This window comes from Ambystoma mexicanum, chromosome 7q (assembly GCF_040938575.1).
Source record: "Ambystoma mexicanum isolate Mex_15411 chromosome 7q, UKY_AmexF1_1, whole genome shotgun sequence".
In the NCBI taxonomy this organism is placed as follows: domain Eukaryota; kingdom Metazoa; phylum Chordata; class Amphibia; order Caudata; family Ambystomatidae; genus Ambystoma; species Ambystoma mexicanum.
Genome location: NC_090941.1, coordinates 657,289,076 through 657,308,286, shown reverse-complemented (window position 1 = coordinate 657,308,286; position 19,211 = coordinate 657,289,076). Strand labels below are relative to the sequence as shown.

Genomic DNA, 19,211 nt, shown 5'->3' with positions numbered 1-19,211 from the left:
AGTAAAAGGACGAAAGGCGGTTATACTGAACCCGAAACCACAGATTCGGAGATTCCGGCCGTGACAGGTCTCTCCTGTGTTGAGACTGGCGTTCACTACCCCTGGGAAAGTTCGCGGTCACCAGCCAAGTGTATAGAAAAGCAGCGGAAAGCAAAGAGCCCTGCCACCCACGAGGCCACACCAGTGGCAGACGAACACCCTCACACGTGGCATGGCACCAGGGCACACAACTCGCTATCCTCGTGGGGCGTGATTTGGCAGCAACTTATATACGTGCAACATTAAAATACCTCTATCCAAAAGTAAGAGAGACAGGGATAGAAAGAGAGAAAAAACGCCTCATTGGTTGTCTGTGATAATATAAATAAATATATATATATATATATATATATATATATATATATATTTATATATGAACACGTCCCATAGCAGAGTTTCTTGCTGTGTACCGCGATACATAGTCACCGCCAGTTCCAATTAGATCATTATAATGATCTCAAAGCATCCACTCCAAAATACAGAGGGTCCACTACAGCTCCTCATAGTTGGGGCTTAGTGGAGGCGACTTTAGTTGGTGGGGGAGCTCCTTTGTGCCTCCTACACTCCCCCTGGGACGTTCGCTACTTTCTTGTGGACGAAGGCCACAAAAGCACCTCCAACTTTAAGAAGTTTTAAAAAGCCCGCCGTCAAGAAAGTTGGCACCGGTCCTATTATGGCTTGGTTTAAGTATCTTTCTACCCTTGCTCCCTTCCTCCTCTATCCCGCCCCCACGCTCCACCAACAGACCCACCGCTTACCTGTCAGCACCAGCAGGCATCCTAACACCGGGAGCACGCGGACCATGGCGCCCGCAGCGCGGCCGCGCATCACCGCAGCTGTCCGCACCTCAGGGTATCCGCGACCACCAGGGGCCAGGCTCCGCGGCGGGGGAACTCAAACGAAACGCAGCCGGTCTCTGCTCGGTGTCTGGTGAGTCCTTTCTCACGGGGAGCCCTCGAGTTGTAATGCCCGCATCACTAGGGCGCTCCTGTCCCGGACAGCGTTGTACCACACGGGGATCTCCCCTAGGGAGTCCTGTGACACTAGGATCTCTCTTCCGATGAGTCTTGGATCAATTCAGGCTCTCCAACTCCAGTGAGTGCAGTGGCATTTACCCCCTTCAGGGACTCCTTTGAAAAGCGGGATTTGGGGGTGCTCCTACCCCCGCTGAGTGCCACTTTCCTCCTTTAGCAAATGCGGTGCCAATCTCCCATCCAGGCGGCCCCTTTCACTTATCCAATTAGCTTGCAGCTGGGGACGCGCCTTCTCCTGTCAGCCCCAGGCCTCTACAAAGTCTTCCCTCTTCTCCACCCAAAATCACCTCCCCGGGTCAGCCCAACAGCGCTCCCTGGAGACGGGCCCAGCCTCCCCGGTCGGCAGCGGATCTCGCACAGGGAGCTGGAGGGATCGTGCAAGGTGGTGGGTCCAACTGTAAGCACTCCTGGGAACGTCCTCCGAGAGCCGCTGCCCTTCCCTTTATAACTTCCCATCATTTCCCTTCCCAGCCCCTGGGAGGGGGCGCCAGGCCGCCACTGCCCTTCAAACGCCCCACTCACGCCCTCGCTGCAGACGTGACCACCACATCCTTTCCTGCAGCATCACACTGGCGCAACCGTTGGCCACGGCCCCCAGGGGTTAGGGGTACCCAGCTGCAGTGAAGACAAAGTAATCGATCACTTGTTTCTGAACTTATCCGAAACACCTACAAAGCACACACGACACACGCATTCTCTCGAGAAGTTATGCAGACCGAAGTGAGCAGTGTATGTATGGAAAGAGCTACCGTTCTAGAGAGAAACACATGTATGATGGTAAGGTGGTCTATAGATGGGCGGATGTAGGAAGGGATGCCTGCGTGTATTGACAACTTGAAGCAGGAAGGGTGGGGTGGGTGGGTGGGTTACGTGTGAATGGATGGACAGAGGGGTGGATTCCGGTGGGTTGTGGTTGGATGGGTAGATGCGTGGATGTATGAATGTGTGGGTGGGTTGATGGGTGTGTTTTGATGGTTGTGTGGTGGATGTCAGGTGGATTGATAGGTGTGCTTTGATGGCTGTGTGGTGGATGTGGGAGTGGGGGAGCTAGTGGGAATGCAAACCGAATGAATGGATGGACAGATGGGTGGGTGGATTCCTGCTGGCTGTGGGTGGATGGGTAGGTGCGTGGATGTATGAATGTGTGGGTGGATTGATAGGTGTGTTTTGATGGCTGTGTGGTGGATGTGGGATGGGGCTAGTGGAAATGCATACCGAATGAATGGATGGACAGATGGGTGGGTGGATTCCTGCAGGCTGTGGGTGGATGGGCAGATGCATGGATGTATGAATGTGTGGGGGGATTGATAGGTGTGTTTTAATGGCTGTGTGGTGGATGTCAGGTGGATTGATAGGTGTGTTTTGCTGGCTGTGTGGTGTATGTGGGGTGGGGCTAGTGGAAATGCATACTGAATGGACAGATGGGTGGGTGGATTCCTGCAGGCTGTGGGTGGATAGGTAGATGTGTGGATGTATGAATGTGTGGGTGGATTGATAGGTGTGTTTTGATGGCTATGTGGTGGATGTCGGGTGGATTGATAGGTGTGTTTTGATGGCTGTGTAGTGGATGTGGGGGGAGGGAGGAGCTAGTGCAAATGCATACTGAATGAATAGATGGACATATGGGTGGGTGGATTCCTGCCGGCTGTGGGTGGATAGGTAGATGTGTGGATGTGTGAATGTGTGGGTGGATGGGAATAGTTTCTTACCTGTAACTCCATTTCTCCAGCATTGGTATCTTTCATGGATTCACATGCTTTGAATATTCCCCGTCGTCAGGCTGGGAATCCCCGGCACATTATATAGACCCTTTCCCGTAGGAAAACTTTTTCGACGCTTATGCGTCCTATCCACCTCGTTTTGTATCATGCGTGCCCGTGTCGTCAGGACGTCATGATATAAATACAGGCCCCGCCCCCGCGCTCCCTCAGATTTCGGCCCCCAAAGTAGTGGGGGAACCGGTTTGCATGATCAGGGGAGGCAGGTGGGCGCATGTGAATCCATGAAAGATACCAATGCTGGAGAAATGGAGTTACAGGTAAGAAACTATTCCCTTCTCCAGCATTGGATCTTTCATGGATTCACATGCTTTGAATAGATTACATAGCAGTACTACCCCCAAGAGGAGGCGTGCATGCAAACCCATATACTTTCTTCGCAAAGGCCGTTCCCTATGATCATGTATACATCAGTAATAGTTAACATAGGAAAAAAACGGACCACATACAGTCATAAATTCCACAGGATGCAACCCCGCAGCCGGGGCTTACCTTACTGGAATAGGTGTCGAAGCACCGCCAGTCCCATCCGGGTGTCTTCGGCATGTTGCTGCGACAGGCAGTAATGGCGGGTAAAGGTGTGTGTAGTCTCCCAGGTAGCCGCCATGCAGATGTCCCCTAGAGGGACTCCGGCCCATAGTGCCGTCGACGATGCCGCTGCTCTAGTTGAATGAGCTCTTGGCCGTCGTAGAAGAGGCTTCCCTGCCCTGGAATGGCAGTACGAAATAGTAGATGACACCCATCTTGATAGTCCTTGCTTTGAAATGGCCTTTCCTCTAGCACCCAAACCATATGCCACAAACAGCTGTCTCGTTTCTCTGAACGGTTGCGTACGATGAAGATAAAACTTGAGAGCCCTTTTTACATCCAATGTGTGTAGCATGCGCTCAGCTCCCGAGCATGGCTCCGGAAAAAACGTAGGTAACACAATAGAGGAGTGTTTATGGAACACCGAAGGAGCTTTTGGTATGAACTGTGGGTTAGTGGCTAGGACTACCTTGGTCTTGAAAAATCGCAAGTATGGTGGGTCTACCATTAGAGCCTGAACTTCTGAAATACGTCGGGCTGAAGTGATGGCCACCAGGAAGGCCAATTTCCACGACAGAAACTTTAGAGACGATGATGACATTGGCTCAAAAGGAGGCTTCATAAGAGACGTTAAGACCAGATTGAGGCTCCACTCCGGCGGAAATTTCTTCTCTGGAGGGAAAATCCGAAAGAGGCCTTTAAGGAAATGCTTAATCAGGCGGTCGCTGAACAATGGTGCCGAGTGCCGTCGACGAGTAAACCTGGAAATGGCTGCTAGGTGTACTTTTATTGACGACACCGACAGGCCCTTTTGAGCTAAGAACAGCAAGTATGGAAGGAGCTGTTCCGGCTTAATCGACTGCGGTACCAAACCTGGTTGATCCTCACACCATTGACAGAAACTTTTCCATTTGTACGCATATGAGGCGTTTGTGGAAGGTGCTCTTGCCGCTTGCAGGATACGTCGACAGTCCTCCGGAATCGTTAGCCGACCAAATTCGGCGAAGTCAGGAGCCAGGCTGTCAACTGGAGGCTGTCCGGGTCGTGATGCCAAACGACACCCTCCTGTCGAGACAGAAGGTCGGGGGCCTTCGGGAATCTCATTGGTTCCGCCGCTGCTAAGTGTAGTAGGTCTGAAAACCACACCTGTCTGGCCCAGTATGGGGCCACCAGAATTACCCGACATGGGTACCTGAGGATCCATTGCAACGTCCTCCGGACAAGGGGAAATGTAGGGAATGCGTACAGGAATTTGTTCGTCCATGGGAATGAGAACGCATCCCCCAGTGAGCCCTTTTGAGGCCATCTGCTTGCGTATTGATGGCATTTTTTGTTGTTCTTCGTTGCAAACAGGTCTATGGAAGGTTGTCCCCATTCCTGGAATACTTGTTGAAGTTGTTGGTCGTTCAGCACCCATTCGTGGACTTCGTTCATTTCTCTGCTGAGGGCATCGGCTTCCACGTTTTTCACTCCTGGTAGGTGGAACGCTAAGATTTGCATGTTGTGTTGTAGGGCCCAATGCCAGATTTTCTGTGCCTCCGTCGATAGGGACCTGGAACGTGTCCCTCCTTGTTTCCTCAAGTAGAACATCGTAGTGGTGTTGTCCGTCATGACACGCACCACCGAGTCCTTCAGTTGAGGAAGAAAAGACTTCAGAGCCCATCGCACTGCTCTCAGTTCTAACAGGTTGATATGCAGGGAGGACTCCAGCAAAGACCACTGGCCTTGTACCTGTAACGTATCCAGATGAGCTCCCCATCTGCTCAGCGATGCATCCGTCACCACCGTCTTTTGGAACTCTAGTTCCAGTAGAGGCATTCCTTTCGTTAGATGAGTCGACACTTTCCACCAGCCGAGTGCTTGAACTAGTTGTTCGTCGACGACCAGTCTGTCGGACCAGCGACCTCTGCTCTGCGCCCAACGGTCCGCTAGAAATTCCTGGCAAGGTCTCATAAACAGACGGCAGTTGTTTATTAACGGAATGCAGGACGACATGGTCCCTAGCAGGGACATGTACTTGCGCACTGAGACTTTGGAACCGTCTCTCCATTCCGACGCCTTGTTTAGAAGTTTCTGAATTCTTTCGCTGGATGGTTTCACCAGGCTTGTGTGTGTATGAAACTCCGCTCCTAGAAAAACCAAGGTCCTCGAAGGCTCTACAGAGGACTTGTTGAAGTTTATTGCGAAGCCCAGTTCCTGTAAGATGGACATTGTGGCTCGTAGACTGTCTCGTGTTTGTTCCTTGGATGAACCTCTGACCAGCCAGTCGTCTAGATATGGATAGACATGATGACCATCCTTCCTTAAATGGGCCGCTATAGGGGCCAAGCACTTGGTGAACGTCCTGGGGGAGGACTTGAGCCCGAACGGGAGGACCTTGAACTGAAAATGCTTTCTCCCGACGACGAATCTTAAATATCTCCTGTGTCGTGGGCGAATTGGGATGTGAAAATAAGCATCTTGAAGGTCTAGTGATGATAGATAATCCATGGGTTGCACCGACCTGATAACCTCTTGGAGTTTTAACATTTTGAATTTGAGGCTCTTTAGCCACTTGTTGAGTACCCTCAGGTCGAGAATGGGCCTCCATTCGCCGTTTGGCTTTTTGACAACAAAGAACCTGGAATAAACTCCTTGTCCTTCCTGTGCCACAGGAACTCTTTCTACCGCCCCTTTTCGCAACATAAGCGCCGCCTCTTGTCGTAGGATTCGGAGGTGGGGCTGTGTCGAGAATAAAGGGGGAAGACGCGGAGGCTTGTCTTTGAATTGCAGCGCATGACCCATGCAAATCGTGTCTAGGACCCATCGATCTGTGGTGATGCATTTCCATCGGTCGAAGTGATGAGCGACTCGACCCCCCAGGACGTTCCGAAGGCCGTCATTGGTTGCTGGTTTGCTTGTTCTTCGACGACGACGGACCTGAGCCTCGCCGCCTGGAGGTTTGATAGTCCCTGCTTCTGCGTGCCGACTGGGACGCACGTCTAAACCCTTGTGAAGAGTACGAGGGCCTGTTGAATCCACGGTCCCTCGAGGCTCCAAAGCGGGAGTTTCCAGAAGCACCCCTGAAGGGGCGAAAAGAGCGAAAATTTCTACCCGTTTGAAGGGCGCCGAGGGACCTAGCAGTATCCGTGTCTTCTTTCATCCCTTTCAGCGCTTCATCAACCTTTTCGCCAAACAGGTGTTCCCCTTCGCATGGCATGTCCAGGACTTTGTACTGTACTTCAGGACGGAAAGTAGTGCATTTGAGCCACGCTTGTCGACGAAGCACTACTCCATGGTTGATTTGTTTAAAACCAGACTCTGCTAGGTCAACTGCGATATTAATAGCGTGGTTCGAGGCCTCTTCGCCGTCCCGCACCAGTAACATAGCTGCTTTCCGGTGTTCGTCTGGCAGGTGTTCCAGGATAGGGGCCAGTTTGTGCCACATTTCCCTATCATATCGTGACACGATCGCTAAGGAATTTGCTGCTCTTACTGTCGTCGCTCCGACCGAGAGCACCTTTTTTCCAAAGGCGTCCTGCCTTCTAGCCTCGCTTTCAGGTGGCGTTGAACATTTTTGCTGGACCCTGGCCTTCCTAGCCGCTGCCGCCGACACCACCGAGTCAGACAGAGGCTGTGATGTTAGACATTTCGGAGTGGACTCCGGAGCTTTAAACTTTTTCTCGATCCGTCCCTTTATGGCTGGCTCCGAGAACGGATGGCGCATCGTCTTGAGACCTTCTTGCCACACATGGTCAAGGATTGGGATGGCAAATACCGATTTTCTCCTTTGACCCATATGGTCAAAAAGGAAACAGTCTTTCTTCTGCTCCTCCGGAATCAAGCCGAATTCAGAACAAGCTTTCCCCATCATTGCATGGAAGGCTCCCACATCATCAGGGGGAGATGGCTGTGTCTGGCTCCTCGTAGACTCCAACTCTACATCCGAGTTCCATGTTGCGTCCCTCGACGGTGACAAGGAGATGTCTGACCCGGAGTCATCCCGTATAGAGTCGGACTCCGACAACTCACCCTCCTCCTGAGCCCGAGGACGATCTTTTACCGCCTGGGGAGCCGATGGGTGTTTCGACGTCGAGCGAGTCGTACAAGTTTGCTCGTCGACGGAAGGTACAGACAAAAATGACGATGACGTCCCAGGTTGAGGGACCTGCGCATCCAGCCGCTGTAGGAGCTTCTGCAGAGTATTAAGCACATCCAGAGACAAAACCGTCTGGGGGGTCAGTAACGTGGATGATATAGGTACCATACCCCCGCACGCACTCGTCGTCGTCATCGTCGACGTGGAAGGCCGTAAGCCTAAATCCGATGGCTGCAGAACCATGTCACCTTCCCCTTCCGCCGAGCAGGCCGTGTCTGGCTGCAGTAAGACCTCAGGGGGGATCGGGTCATAGACCTCAGGCAGCCAGGCCATAGACTGAGTCTCCGTCGACGAAGGAATCCCAACCGCTGCTGCTTGAACGGTAATAGGCATCGTCAATGACACCGAGGTCGACGAGCCGGTCGTCGTCGTCGAGCCCTTAGACTTCGTCGTCGATTTCGATGCCGACTTCCCGGCTGAAGCGTCTCGACTCATGGAAGACCTGGGACGGTCCCCTGAGGAGGATTTTGACAGCGCTAGCCTCTCCGTCTTAGATGATGAGGAGGAGGAGGGCTTTTTATGTGATGAGGAGGATCCAGCATGTTTCCCCTTATGCTTGTCCTCAGCGCAAATTTCTGCTGGCCGTACCTTCTTCGATGGAGGCTCCGACTTGCCCCTGGAGGCCGTGGAGCCAACTTCCGAAGCCGGGTAGGCACCCGCTCCGTCATTAAGCCAGTCGACCAGCCTTCTTTTACGGTCCTTAAGGGTTTTTTGGGAGAAACCCTGGCATATCTCACATGTATCCGCCGTGTGGTGCGGGTGGAGACAGTAGATACAGTCCATGTGGCCGTCTCCTTCATAAACCTTTTTTAGGCCACAGGTTTCACACGGACGAAACAACGCCTTTCCAGACATAATTTTCCAGAATTTGAACTTCGCCGAAGCGAAACAGACAAAAACAACCTAGTTTTCACTAGTAGTAAAACACGAGGATCCCACTACTTTGAAAGACGGTTGAAATCTGAGGGAGCGCGGGGGCGGGGCCTGTATTTATATCATGACGTCCTGACGACACGGGCACGCATGATACAATACGAGGTGGATAGGACGCATAAGCGTCGAAAAAGTTTTCCTACGGGAAAGGGTCTATATAATGTACCGGGGATTCCCAGCCTGACGACGGGGAATATTCAAAGCATGTGAATCCATGAAAGATCCAATGCTGGAGAATGATAGGTGTGTTTTGATGGCTGTGTGGTGAATGTCAGGTGAATTGATAGGTGTGTTTTGATGGCTGTGTGTTGGGTGTGGGGTGGGGCTAGTGGAAATGCATACCGAATGAATGGACAGACAGATGGGTGGGTGGATTCCTGCAGGCTGTGTTTGGATGGGTGGATGCATGGATTTCTGAATGTGTGGGTGGATTGATAGGTGTGTTTTGATGGCTGCATGGTGGATTGATAGGTGTGTTTTGATCGCTGTGTGGTGGATGTGGAGGGGGGGGCTAGTGGAAATGCATACTGAATGAATGGATGGACAGATCAGTGGGTGGATTCCTCCAGGCTGTGGGTGGATGGGTAGATGCGTGAATGTAGGAATCTGTGGGTGGATTTATAGGTGTCTTTTGATGGCTGTGTGGTGGATGTGGGGGGGAGCTAGTGGAAATGCATACCAAATGAATAGATGCACAGATGGGTGGGTGGATTCCTGCAGGCTGTGGGTGGATGGGTGGCATGGGAGAAACCTTGGAATTGAAAATGTTATGTACTCCCCTTGCACATTACTGCTTTATAATATTGAGCAGACACTGCAAACTGCAATTTTTAAACCATGTTTCTTGTGCGAGGTGAGGCTTTAGGCTTTAGTGTGCATGCTTTTGCGATGAAGGCTCTTCACCTATAGTGCTGCTAATGTGCAGTAGCACTTTTTGGGCATTTCTATGCGCAGAACGGAATTACCATAACAAATAATCTTGGACCCAAATAACCAGAAAGACTCAAAGAATATGGCAAAATACTACTTTATTATCAATGCAATAAAGTAGGGCAATCTGGCGATCAATGAATTGTAGTCCACACAGTCACAGTTACATTACAGGTACATAAATTATACCTCAATATGCGTCAGCTATGATGTCATCCTATGTTGCAAATAATAAAACCTATGGGACTTGGGGATTGGCTAGGGGAACATGACTACTTATAGATGCTATAAGTGTTAGTAACCTTATTGGCTGCCCCTTCTCTGGCAGGCAAGCCTCGAACATCCCTCTAACTACATATAATACAGATTATAGTAGCATAACAGTAGCAGATTGGCTAATGCAAGATTGTATGCTCATCATTGCATAGGCCCTGATGAAAGGTTGGCAGCTTCTCCCAACCATGGACACCTGGCTCACTTTCAGCAGGTAAGCAAAATGAAGCTCAGGTGCAGAGAACGTCAGACTAATGCCCACTTGCCCAATTAGTTCTATCATCTCTCATCTGCCAAGAGTTCAGCCAAGGCCTTTCCTTTGTACTTGACCATGCAGATGTTCCTTTCTCTGCAACTTTAAAGGGAGTTCAGGTACATTGTTATCTTCGGCCAGGGCTTATGAATAGGCCTTGTTTTCTGGTCTTGCACCACGTGTGACGAGACCACGATTTTGTCAATTTCCCCTTTTATTTAGTGCTATTTGATTGAATTATTTCAGGGGTCATTACCCTCTTCGGCCTCCAGAGACTTGGTTGCTCCGTCTCACATAGGACTTTTTTAATCTTTATTGTTAATACTTGGCACTCGTAAATGTTCTCATTTACTTAATCTAAGAGACATATGTTCTATGTACATTGCTTATCCTCGGTATGTGGAGCAAAATATAGTCCTTGGATGCCAGAAATAAGGAGGCCAGAGTCAGTCATGAGGGCTCACCAAAATAAAAGGCCAGCGCAGAAAGGATGTTGGACATAAGGCCTATGGAACCCAAATCACAAAGGAAAGAAAGTGGGCCTCAATTTCAAGAGGCTAAAATGTGTACAGTGCATTTCATGAATGGAAAGAATGACACGTGGAAATGATGTTTTGACAATTTATGGAGAGCTGCACCAACAGATATGGAAACCGCAGTGTTTAGTATCTTCAATCGGATCCCAGAATTGTGTTTCAAGCAGCTGCAGTAAAATGGAGCATTTTGCATGGACATTAAAAAAAATTCATTTAGTTTTTGCCTTCAAACTGACAGGATGCCAAGTGAAATGCCCACCAGACTTTCAAGCTTGGACATGGTGTTCTCATGTACATGTACCAGTCAGAAATAATATGCATATATTGTTAAATTGTGTGCCGTATAAAATGTCATTTAAAGAAACCGTGTGTAAATTTGAAAGGCCATGTGCTGCTGGCCATTTTTTCAGATGTGAAACTAAACTATAGGACCTCCCCCTGTTGCCCTGGAGATTCAGGCGTGGTTGTCTTCAATCCATCAGTGCCCGTCCTTAAAAATACAAGCAGAAATACTTTTGGGATCAGAAATGTAGTTGATACCAGATAAAGCCATTTCTGTTCTGGCAGCACTGGCGACCTCCAGGTCACAAGTCCCATAAAAAGTTCATTACAGTGGCTATTAGGCAGCTCTGCTTATGTAATGGCCCTAAAGAGAAATTAAACTTTAAAAAAAGAAGGAGGAGAACAGAGAGAGACAGAGGATATGAAACTGCACCTTGACTTAAAATGGGATAAATGCATTGGATCACATGAAATGGACAGCATACATCGCACAAAGGTCATTCCAGGCTTTTCTAAAAGGTGACAGTCAACCCCTTCTGACTATGCTAAAACGGTTTTGGTGGGATAAACACAACTGATAACATGCATGCAATGGATGGAGATGCAGAAGAACTTTGACAACAAATAATCGAACCAACTCAGGAAGATGGCAAAGGTGCTGTTTTATTAACAATTATCTAAAACAGGGAGTTACAATGGACATCAACAGACGTTCGCTCGAGCTCCCAGTGCATTTCTCATTAAAACATCCTTATATGCAAAAAATACGTCAGATGTGATGTCATACTACGTGGTAAATTAAAAAAACCTATGAGGGAATGTGATAGGTTCAAGGGAATATCTAAGGAACCTTTATATAGGGACTGGGATTGGGATTGGCTGTCTACTGTCAGGTGGATAACTTATGCCTACATCTAAATACACTATTAAGTAAACGGTTTATCATTGGTCTTCAAACTATAAGGCCCTTCATATAATTGGTTGGTACGCTCATGCCATGTCTGGAACATTCGGTTCACTTAGCAGCACGTGAGCGCAGACCCAGGTGCCAGGAGGTGGACCTCCCCACCCAATTAGCCCAAAATCTCTCATCACCCATGCCTTCTGCCATGAAGATTGTCTTTGAACTTGGCCTCGCAAAGTAATCTTGTCTCTGGGAATAAATGGGAGCGCAGGCTTTCACTATTGTTGTTCTAAGACTCTACGCTCAACTCTATTTTCTTTGTTGGCTCACGTGACAGGAGACCACAAGTTGGTCCATTTTGCAGCATTTAAATGTCTTAAATGAATACAACTTGGCACTCTTGGTGTTCTTTCTTGGACCCTTAGCAAGGGATGATTCAGCTTGTCACGTTCACTGCCTTCAAGAATAGATAACCAACCTTGGCTTGCTTCAACTTTGGTACTAAACCAAACAGCCTCACCATTTTGTTTCCACGATCTCAGCTTTTTCTTGCTGCAACACAGTTCTCGCCTTTTCTCTCTATGGGTCCTGGCTTACTAAATTCATGACAACGATGTCCAGTTTCTATACAATGGCAGCTTTACCTGCAGTCTATTCTCTACATACAGCCAGCTTCTAAAATAACTTAATCTACTTGCGTTACAGCATCTGTAAAGTTATTGAACAGCTTGCATTTTCTCCAGTGCTTTGCACATGTGCAATCTTCTTTTTGCGTATGAAAGTTTACTCGATTCTTAACTTCGTCATCAGTTTCCGCAAGATCTATGCATTCTCTTCAGCCAGTATCCTCAGGGCGTTACGCTCGTCTTTTGTGACATCACCAGCTCCTCTTTTTACTCCTTTTCATATTTCTTCAGGGAGTTCCTCCCTCAGATTATCATCTCTTCGGGGATACATTTGAAAGGGCTTTCTCAGTGGCTACCTTACTTTGAATACTGGCCGTGGTATGGTCACAATTGCTGGTGTTAAGCATAGCACAATCTCAGGCTTCCAATATATAGGAAGTAGGAGGGTGGGATTTACTGCAGAGGCATGTAACTGCTCCTCTACACCCCCTACTCCTTCACTGCTGGGACCCTGAAATGGCTGTTCACCAATTCTGCTGGGGGGGTGTCTTCCGCCCTCCCCTTCACACTATTCCAGCTCTGGAGTCCCGCGGAAGGGCATTAAAGTGTCCATATGGTCCTACCCCCTCTATCGCCCCCCCACCCGCACAAATGTTCTCATCACTGCCAAAAAGTTCTGTAGTAATAGTTCTGTGCCTCATTAGGATAGGTGAACCCTGTCCTGATGGCAAGTCCTCAGGCCCCTAAACAGGCCATTCTCTATGATCCGCAGGCGCAAGTCATAAGCTGGGCTATCTTTTTATCCATCTTTTGTTCCGAAATGTTCAATGGGTGTGTGGGCCCTGATTTAATATTGGGATAATTTGGGACCAGACGAGCAATGCCCCCGGGCTGAAGCATCCAAACCACCCAAAAAGTGAGATTGGCCCTTGATCAGCACCCTTCTCCCCAACTGTGCCAAGTCGCTGCCCCCTACATGTAAGATCACCAGGTCCGGTTTAGGCAACACCCTCTTTTTTCTCCGAGCTTCCAACACCAGGTGCACCTGGCACACCTGCAAGCCCCCAGAACCAATCTAGTGTATGTCAAAGGCAGCTGCGTCTGCAGACAGTCATGGGCGTTCTCACACTCTCTGCTCCATTCATCGTACGGACAATTGACCCACAACCCACACCACTGACCTCGCCATCTGTCCTATGCAGATACAGAAAATAAAGTATGTTAGCTATGTCATTAACAAAACAGCCAGGGGAGCTCCTCAGCCCCCTGCACCACCAAATCACTGTAATCCTTATTCCCACCCCCCTGATATTGAGGTTCTTCAACATGTTAAGTGTGGCCTAATGTAACCTATATATTCCTGGGACTTCCATCACCCATTTTCCTTGATCTGCTTCTCGATGCACCCATAACTGGAGGAAGTAGTGGCTTCCCCAATACGGAAGGAATAGGGGGCGAACCCCAATCCCCCTCCAATGAATGCTACGCTCACCTGTTTTCCGCAAGGGTATTGGGGCACGGTTGGAGCCCTTCCTTGGTCTGGTTCCTCAAAATCACCTTTCCCTTCAGAGAGTGGTTGGACCTGCGGCTCATGAGATGGGTGTTGCCCCTGTAATTTTGTGATGTTGAGCTATCCGTCCTGCCTTTCCTAGCAGGGGGGCGTAGAATGGACCAAGTTACTTCACTGGCCCCTGGGAAGGTTGATCCAGACCAGCTCCGACCAATCCACGTATGAGGTAAGTCTGTAGTATGATTATAGTTCGATCAGAATGACAGTATTCCATCTAGCGGTAATTCTTTCAATGTCTCATTCCATTTCCACAGGTACGGGAAGGGAGTCCGGATTGAGGAGAGTCCAGAAGACCGTAGGGGTTGATGGAGTTTCCACAGTGACAGGTAAATTGGTCTTTACAAGGGAACTTTAGTCTCTTGTATATATGCGGGCGTGTGAATGCATATGAGTTCTAACTTGTTTGTTCTTTTCCCTCGTAGGTGCAGGCCGACGAAGAAGAATGGTGTCTGGGTCCTCGATGAAGATTCGCGGTTGCAGGAGGGCGTCTCCGGCTCTGATCGTGGTGGTATGTCGGTTAGGAAGAAGACTCGGCTCAGGCCGTAATGGAATGGAGGTAAGAAGAAGAGTCCGACACAGGCCCCAACTCGTTGCAGGTAAGAGGCGCGCTCAATGATGTAGCAGCTGGAGCGTTCAGTGATGTAGAGGCTGGCAACAGGTAAGGTGTGTGCTCAGCGATGTAGCGGCTGGCGACAGGTAAGATGCACGCTCAGCGAAGTAGCAGCTGGTGACAGGTAAGATGCACGCTCAGTGATGTAGTAGCTGGCAACAGGTAAGATGCACGCTAAGCGATGTAGAGGCTGGTAGCAGATGGGAAACCTGTCCAGAGATGGAGCGGCTGACAGCAGGTAAGACGCATCCACAGCGACAGAGTAGATGGAGAGAAGACGCTCACAGTGATGAGGCGGAAGACTGCAGGTAAGAAGCGTTCCCAGGAAATCTCGAAGATGAGGCTGTAATCCAGTGAGGCACAGGTAGGTACAGCAGAGAGTGTTACGCTGCTTGGAAGCAGAATAACGCAAAGCGAGGGCACGTGGATGGGCTGGTCTTATATAGGCTGGTTCAGGCCCCTCTCATTAGCTCCGCCTATAAACTCCACCTTGCCCTTCTTTGGGCCTGTAGCAAGTGCCTTCCAGTTCTGTTCCTTGGGCCACGCCCGGCCCAGTTGCACACGCCCCAGGCCTAGAGTGTGCAGAGCACACTTTAACACGAGCCTAGCGCCAGAGGCGCCAGGCCTGGATCCAATGGGACCCTGGAGATAAGGAAGGACTGGCCCCATGACTAGTGGCCATGACAATGATCTCTCATAGATCTTCCTGAATTGAAATCTTGAAAGGCACGAGCCATCCCTATGTTGAAAAAGAGTGCCCTTGTGCTCACCCCTGTAGGCTACAAAGAATCCCAATAGCCTTACTGAGCGAATCTCAGCCCTACAATGCACAGTTACTGTGACCCTGGTTCCCCTTCCATCCTGATCAGTTTCTGACTTTCTGAGTCAGAGGTGCGCCACACTGCTTCGCTGAAAGGTGAGGTCCCCCAGGCTAATCCTCCTGACCAATTAGTTGTCGAGCCGCACACCAATTCCCTTGTTCTGAAGGCTCCATACAATGCAGTGTCAAAAGCTGCCCTGAACAAGGATGCCTCCCGTTCATCCCTGCAAAATCCCCCTAAACCCTTCATGATAGAGGCCAATTTATCGGGATACAATGTTTTCCTTTTGTCCCTACGAGAGCCCTCCTCCAACCTATTTGTGCCTTCTTTTCTGCAAACAAACTCTATGGAAGCCATCTTAGTTCTGGCCACCCTCACGGATACTCCCAGTCCTCGCAGATGTAGCAGGAACTTTCACACCATCACCCTTTGGACTAAGCCCACCAAGCCCCAGCTCTACAAAACTCCATGAAACATTTTTCATAGGCTTTTCCTGTCTTCTGTGATATGCAATGCTCAATCAGTAAAGCTAAATCTGGGCACCAAGCCCCCAAAGTATCTCAGGAAATGGCGTCATTGCCAGGTCTGCTCTCGTTAGGCAACGCTGGAACTCCTGTAGTTTGAAACGGGGCAAAGCATCAGCCACATTGTTATAAATGCCTGGCACACGTTTAGCCTGAAAATGCAAATTTCTATCAGTGTGGGGTGTAATCAAGCCCCCAAACCAACAGAACTGAAGGGCCCACTGAAATATTTATAGCAAAAACTTCACACTGAAAATGGGCCTATTAAGGCAGACTATGGGGCTTCTGCAAGTAACACAAGGAGGGGCAATGTGAAAAAGGCCTATCTGTCATTACAAAAGGAAAAGCAGCATTTTAATTCACAAGTGGCAGAACAAATTCAAAGGTCCCTTTCACATGAAAAACAGGAGTTTCAAACATTGACACCAAAATGGCTTTGCATGGGCATTTGCACTTTGAAGCAAGACATGAAAAAATGCTACCCCTGCTTACATAAATATGTCATGGAAAAGACATGGTGTGTGTTGAAAAAAGAATGTATTATGCTTCACATGCAAAATACCAGCAAACATTTGAAAAGAAAAGCCCACTTGGTTTCCATGAAAAGGTGCTGTAAGCCTGAGGTAGAACCTTTTGCTTTTTCTGGGTCAAATGTCACAACAGACTCCCCCACTGAAAGCCTGTTTACAACGTCAATAAAGTGTGGCTGCCAAGGTTGTTGAAAACAAACTTTCCCCATACTGGGAGCATCTAAAAGCTCATTTCTGTGGAGGGCAGATGACCTAGCCAGTGCATGACTGGAATGTAGGGGGGCGGTGTAAAAGCAAGGGCTGCAATCAAGGCTGAACTCTACAAAATAGAAGCTTTCTAGATTGAAATTGTAACGCTCACCTGACTCCCACGGAGGCACAGGCCTGGTTTGGAGTGCTGTTGCCTCTTCTATGGTGAAGCGCAGGACTCGGAAGATGGAGAGGACCGGGCCCTCAAATCTGGCTTGTCTGGCTCGCAGAAATATCCTTCTGTGTGTGAAAAGGGAGTATTAACAATCTGCGGGATAATGTGTAAGCCTACCACTCCCTTCTCACCCTCCACGAAACCCTTCTGCGATTCCCAGTGAAGCCTCACCTTAGGATCGGAAAGGACGAGCTCTCCATCCTGCTTCTGATGCAGGGGCGCGTTGTAATCCAGTTTCTTCACTGGATCACGGATTGTACAGAGTTCAAGTTTGCTTGACCTTCCCGGTAAAGTACTGTGAGAATTCTGTTTATAAGTATGAGCCCGAAATAATAATTGTCCGTTGTCTCTATTTCAGGTGAAGAACAAAGATTCCGAGATGAGCAATGGAACCCACGATGGAAACTCAGGTGAGTTGTTTGATGAGAGGTTCCTTTAGTGTCCTTGCATTAATACACTAATGCTTGTGTCTTTTTTCCCCATAGGGGCCGGGGTTCGGAAATGCCAGAGATATGGCACCGACCCGAAGTGAGAGGTGCAGTTCCAGTAGATATCAGGTAAGTCTTTAATGAGCGTTCAGGTAAAGTCTTAGCATTCGCTCACTAACGCTGATGTCTCTTTTTTCCCCTTAGGGGCCGGGGTCCGGAAATGCCAGGATGCGGCACCGACCCGAAATGAAGTGGGAATGACCCAACAGGTAAGTCTTATGCTGGCGAATTAAGGTTTTCTTATTCTCTTCCCTAGCTCACCTTTGTTCTTGTCTTTTTCTCCCCAGGCGCTGAAATGTGGCTGCGGATCCAGATGGTCGCTGATGAACATGGAGGCGCCTGGTAAAGGTGAGTGAAATGCGGCGCTGCAGCGATCGATGCAATGTGCTTTCAAAATGAATGTCTTCCTTTTCAGGATCGTCGGCGAAATGTCTCTGGAATGCGGATTTTAGCAGGTAAGGACTCTTCTTTCTCCTGTTCTCTTCTCTTCTCCCTTTGCAGGTGTTTCAGGATGCTGGCGGGCGTGGCAGAAGTCAGGATGCAGGAGCAGACACGGTGAGCGTCCAGCTGCTAGGTGCAGAACAACGTGAAGCGTGAGTTGCTGCTTGGGCGTGGCTTAAATAGCCTTCAAAGTAGTTCCAGGTATGTATCCTTCCTCTCAGGTATGTATTCTTCCTCCGGCCACCCCCATGTGGTTAAGTAGTCCCCAAAGATAAAGTAGTCCCATTCAGGCCTCTAGATGGCCCGGATGTTGCAGCATGTTCTGCATCAGGTAAGTTTACACCAAGCACCTTTAAACACAAAGTCATCTTTTATGAGCCTGGCGCCTATGGCGCCAGGACTGTTGTCCAATATGAGCCTGGCGCCAAAGGCGCCAGGACTGAGTCCAAAGGACCCCTACTTGGGGCTGCTGAGACTTCTCTCGGGGACATGATGTCTGCCTCTGGGGTAGCTGGGCCTGGTCTGGCTCCTTGGAGGTAGGCATCATGACTTTACCCCCTCCCAAGGCCCCTCCCAAGGTGGTTCTCTCCGGGGGTTTTGGCTTGTTTGGGAATTTTCGGTGGAAGTTTTGTATTAATCGCAGCGCGTGTACATGGTCGCTTGGTTCCCAAGATCTCTCCTGAGGTCTATACCCCTTCTAATCAACTAGATAGAAGAGTTTTGACTTTAACACTTTGGAATCCAATATGTCTTTAACTTCAAATTCTAATTCCACATCAATCTGAATTGGTTCTGGTGGTTTGATCAGTCTGGTTCCTGGTTGCACCAGTTTCAACAATGAGGCGTGAAAAACGGGATGAATTTGCATGTTCGCTGGTAGATCGAGTTTAAAGGCCACCGGGTTGATTATAGCTTTGATGGGATAGGGCCCTATGTATCTGGGGTTGAAAGTCCGCGGTCCTTTGAGAGGTAAATGTCTAGTTGCTAGCCACACCTGGTCCCCTATTTGGTACGGAGGTGCTTCACTTCGATGTAAATCAGCATTTTCTTTGTACTTTCTCTTGGCTTGCTGAAGATGAGTCGTAGCTTCTTTGAAAGCTCAGGTTATCGTGGAATGCAAATGATCTACCGCAGGCATTTCCAGGTTTTGAGGAGGGTCCAGGTCTGAGGTTCGAGGATGATGACCATACAAGGTGTAAAAGGGGTTTGTCCTGTTCCAGAATGTACAGAATTGTTATATGCATATTCTGCGATCCAAAGAATGTCTTTCCAATTGCTTTCAGATTGGTGCAACATACACCGAAGATATTGTTCAATGGTTTGGTTAGTTCTCTCGGTTTGGCCATCGGTTTGGGGATGGTGACTGGTGGATAGTCGTACATCAATTTGCGCCAGTTGACAACATTTCCTCCAAAAATGGGAAATAAACTGGCTTCCTCGATCTGAGACTAATATGGATGGAAAACCATGCATACGAACTATGTTCTCCAGAAATTCCTTGGCCAAGATGGAGGCTGAGGGTAACCCTTTTAAAGGGATAAAATGGACC

At 49.1% G+C, this 19,211-nt stretch overlaps 1 protein-coding gene across 1 annotated transcript in view; it reads right to left on the bottom strand.

The window, feature by feature from the left end:
• FLT1 (fms related receptor tyrosine kinase 1) overlaps positions 1-1,505 on the bottom strand; it is a 577,293-nt gene extending 575,788 nt beyond the window's left edge. The window contains exon 1 of the mRNA XM_069639312.1: positions 798-1,505. Within this exon, the coding sequence (XP_069495413.1) occupies positions 798-867 (70 nt within the window). The 5' untranslated portion in view covers positions 868-1,505. The remainder of the gene's footprint in view (positions 1-797) is intronic.
• Positions 1,506-19,211: the final 17,706 nt, after the last annotated feature.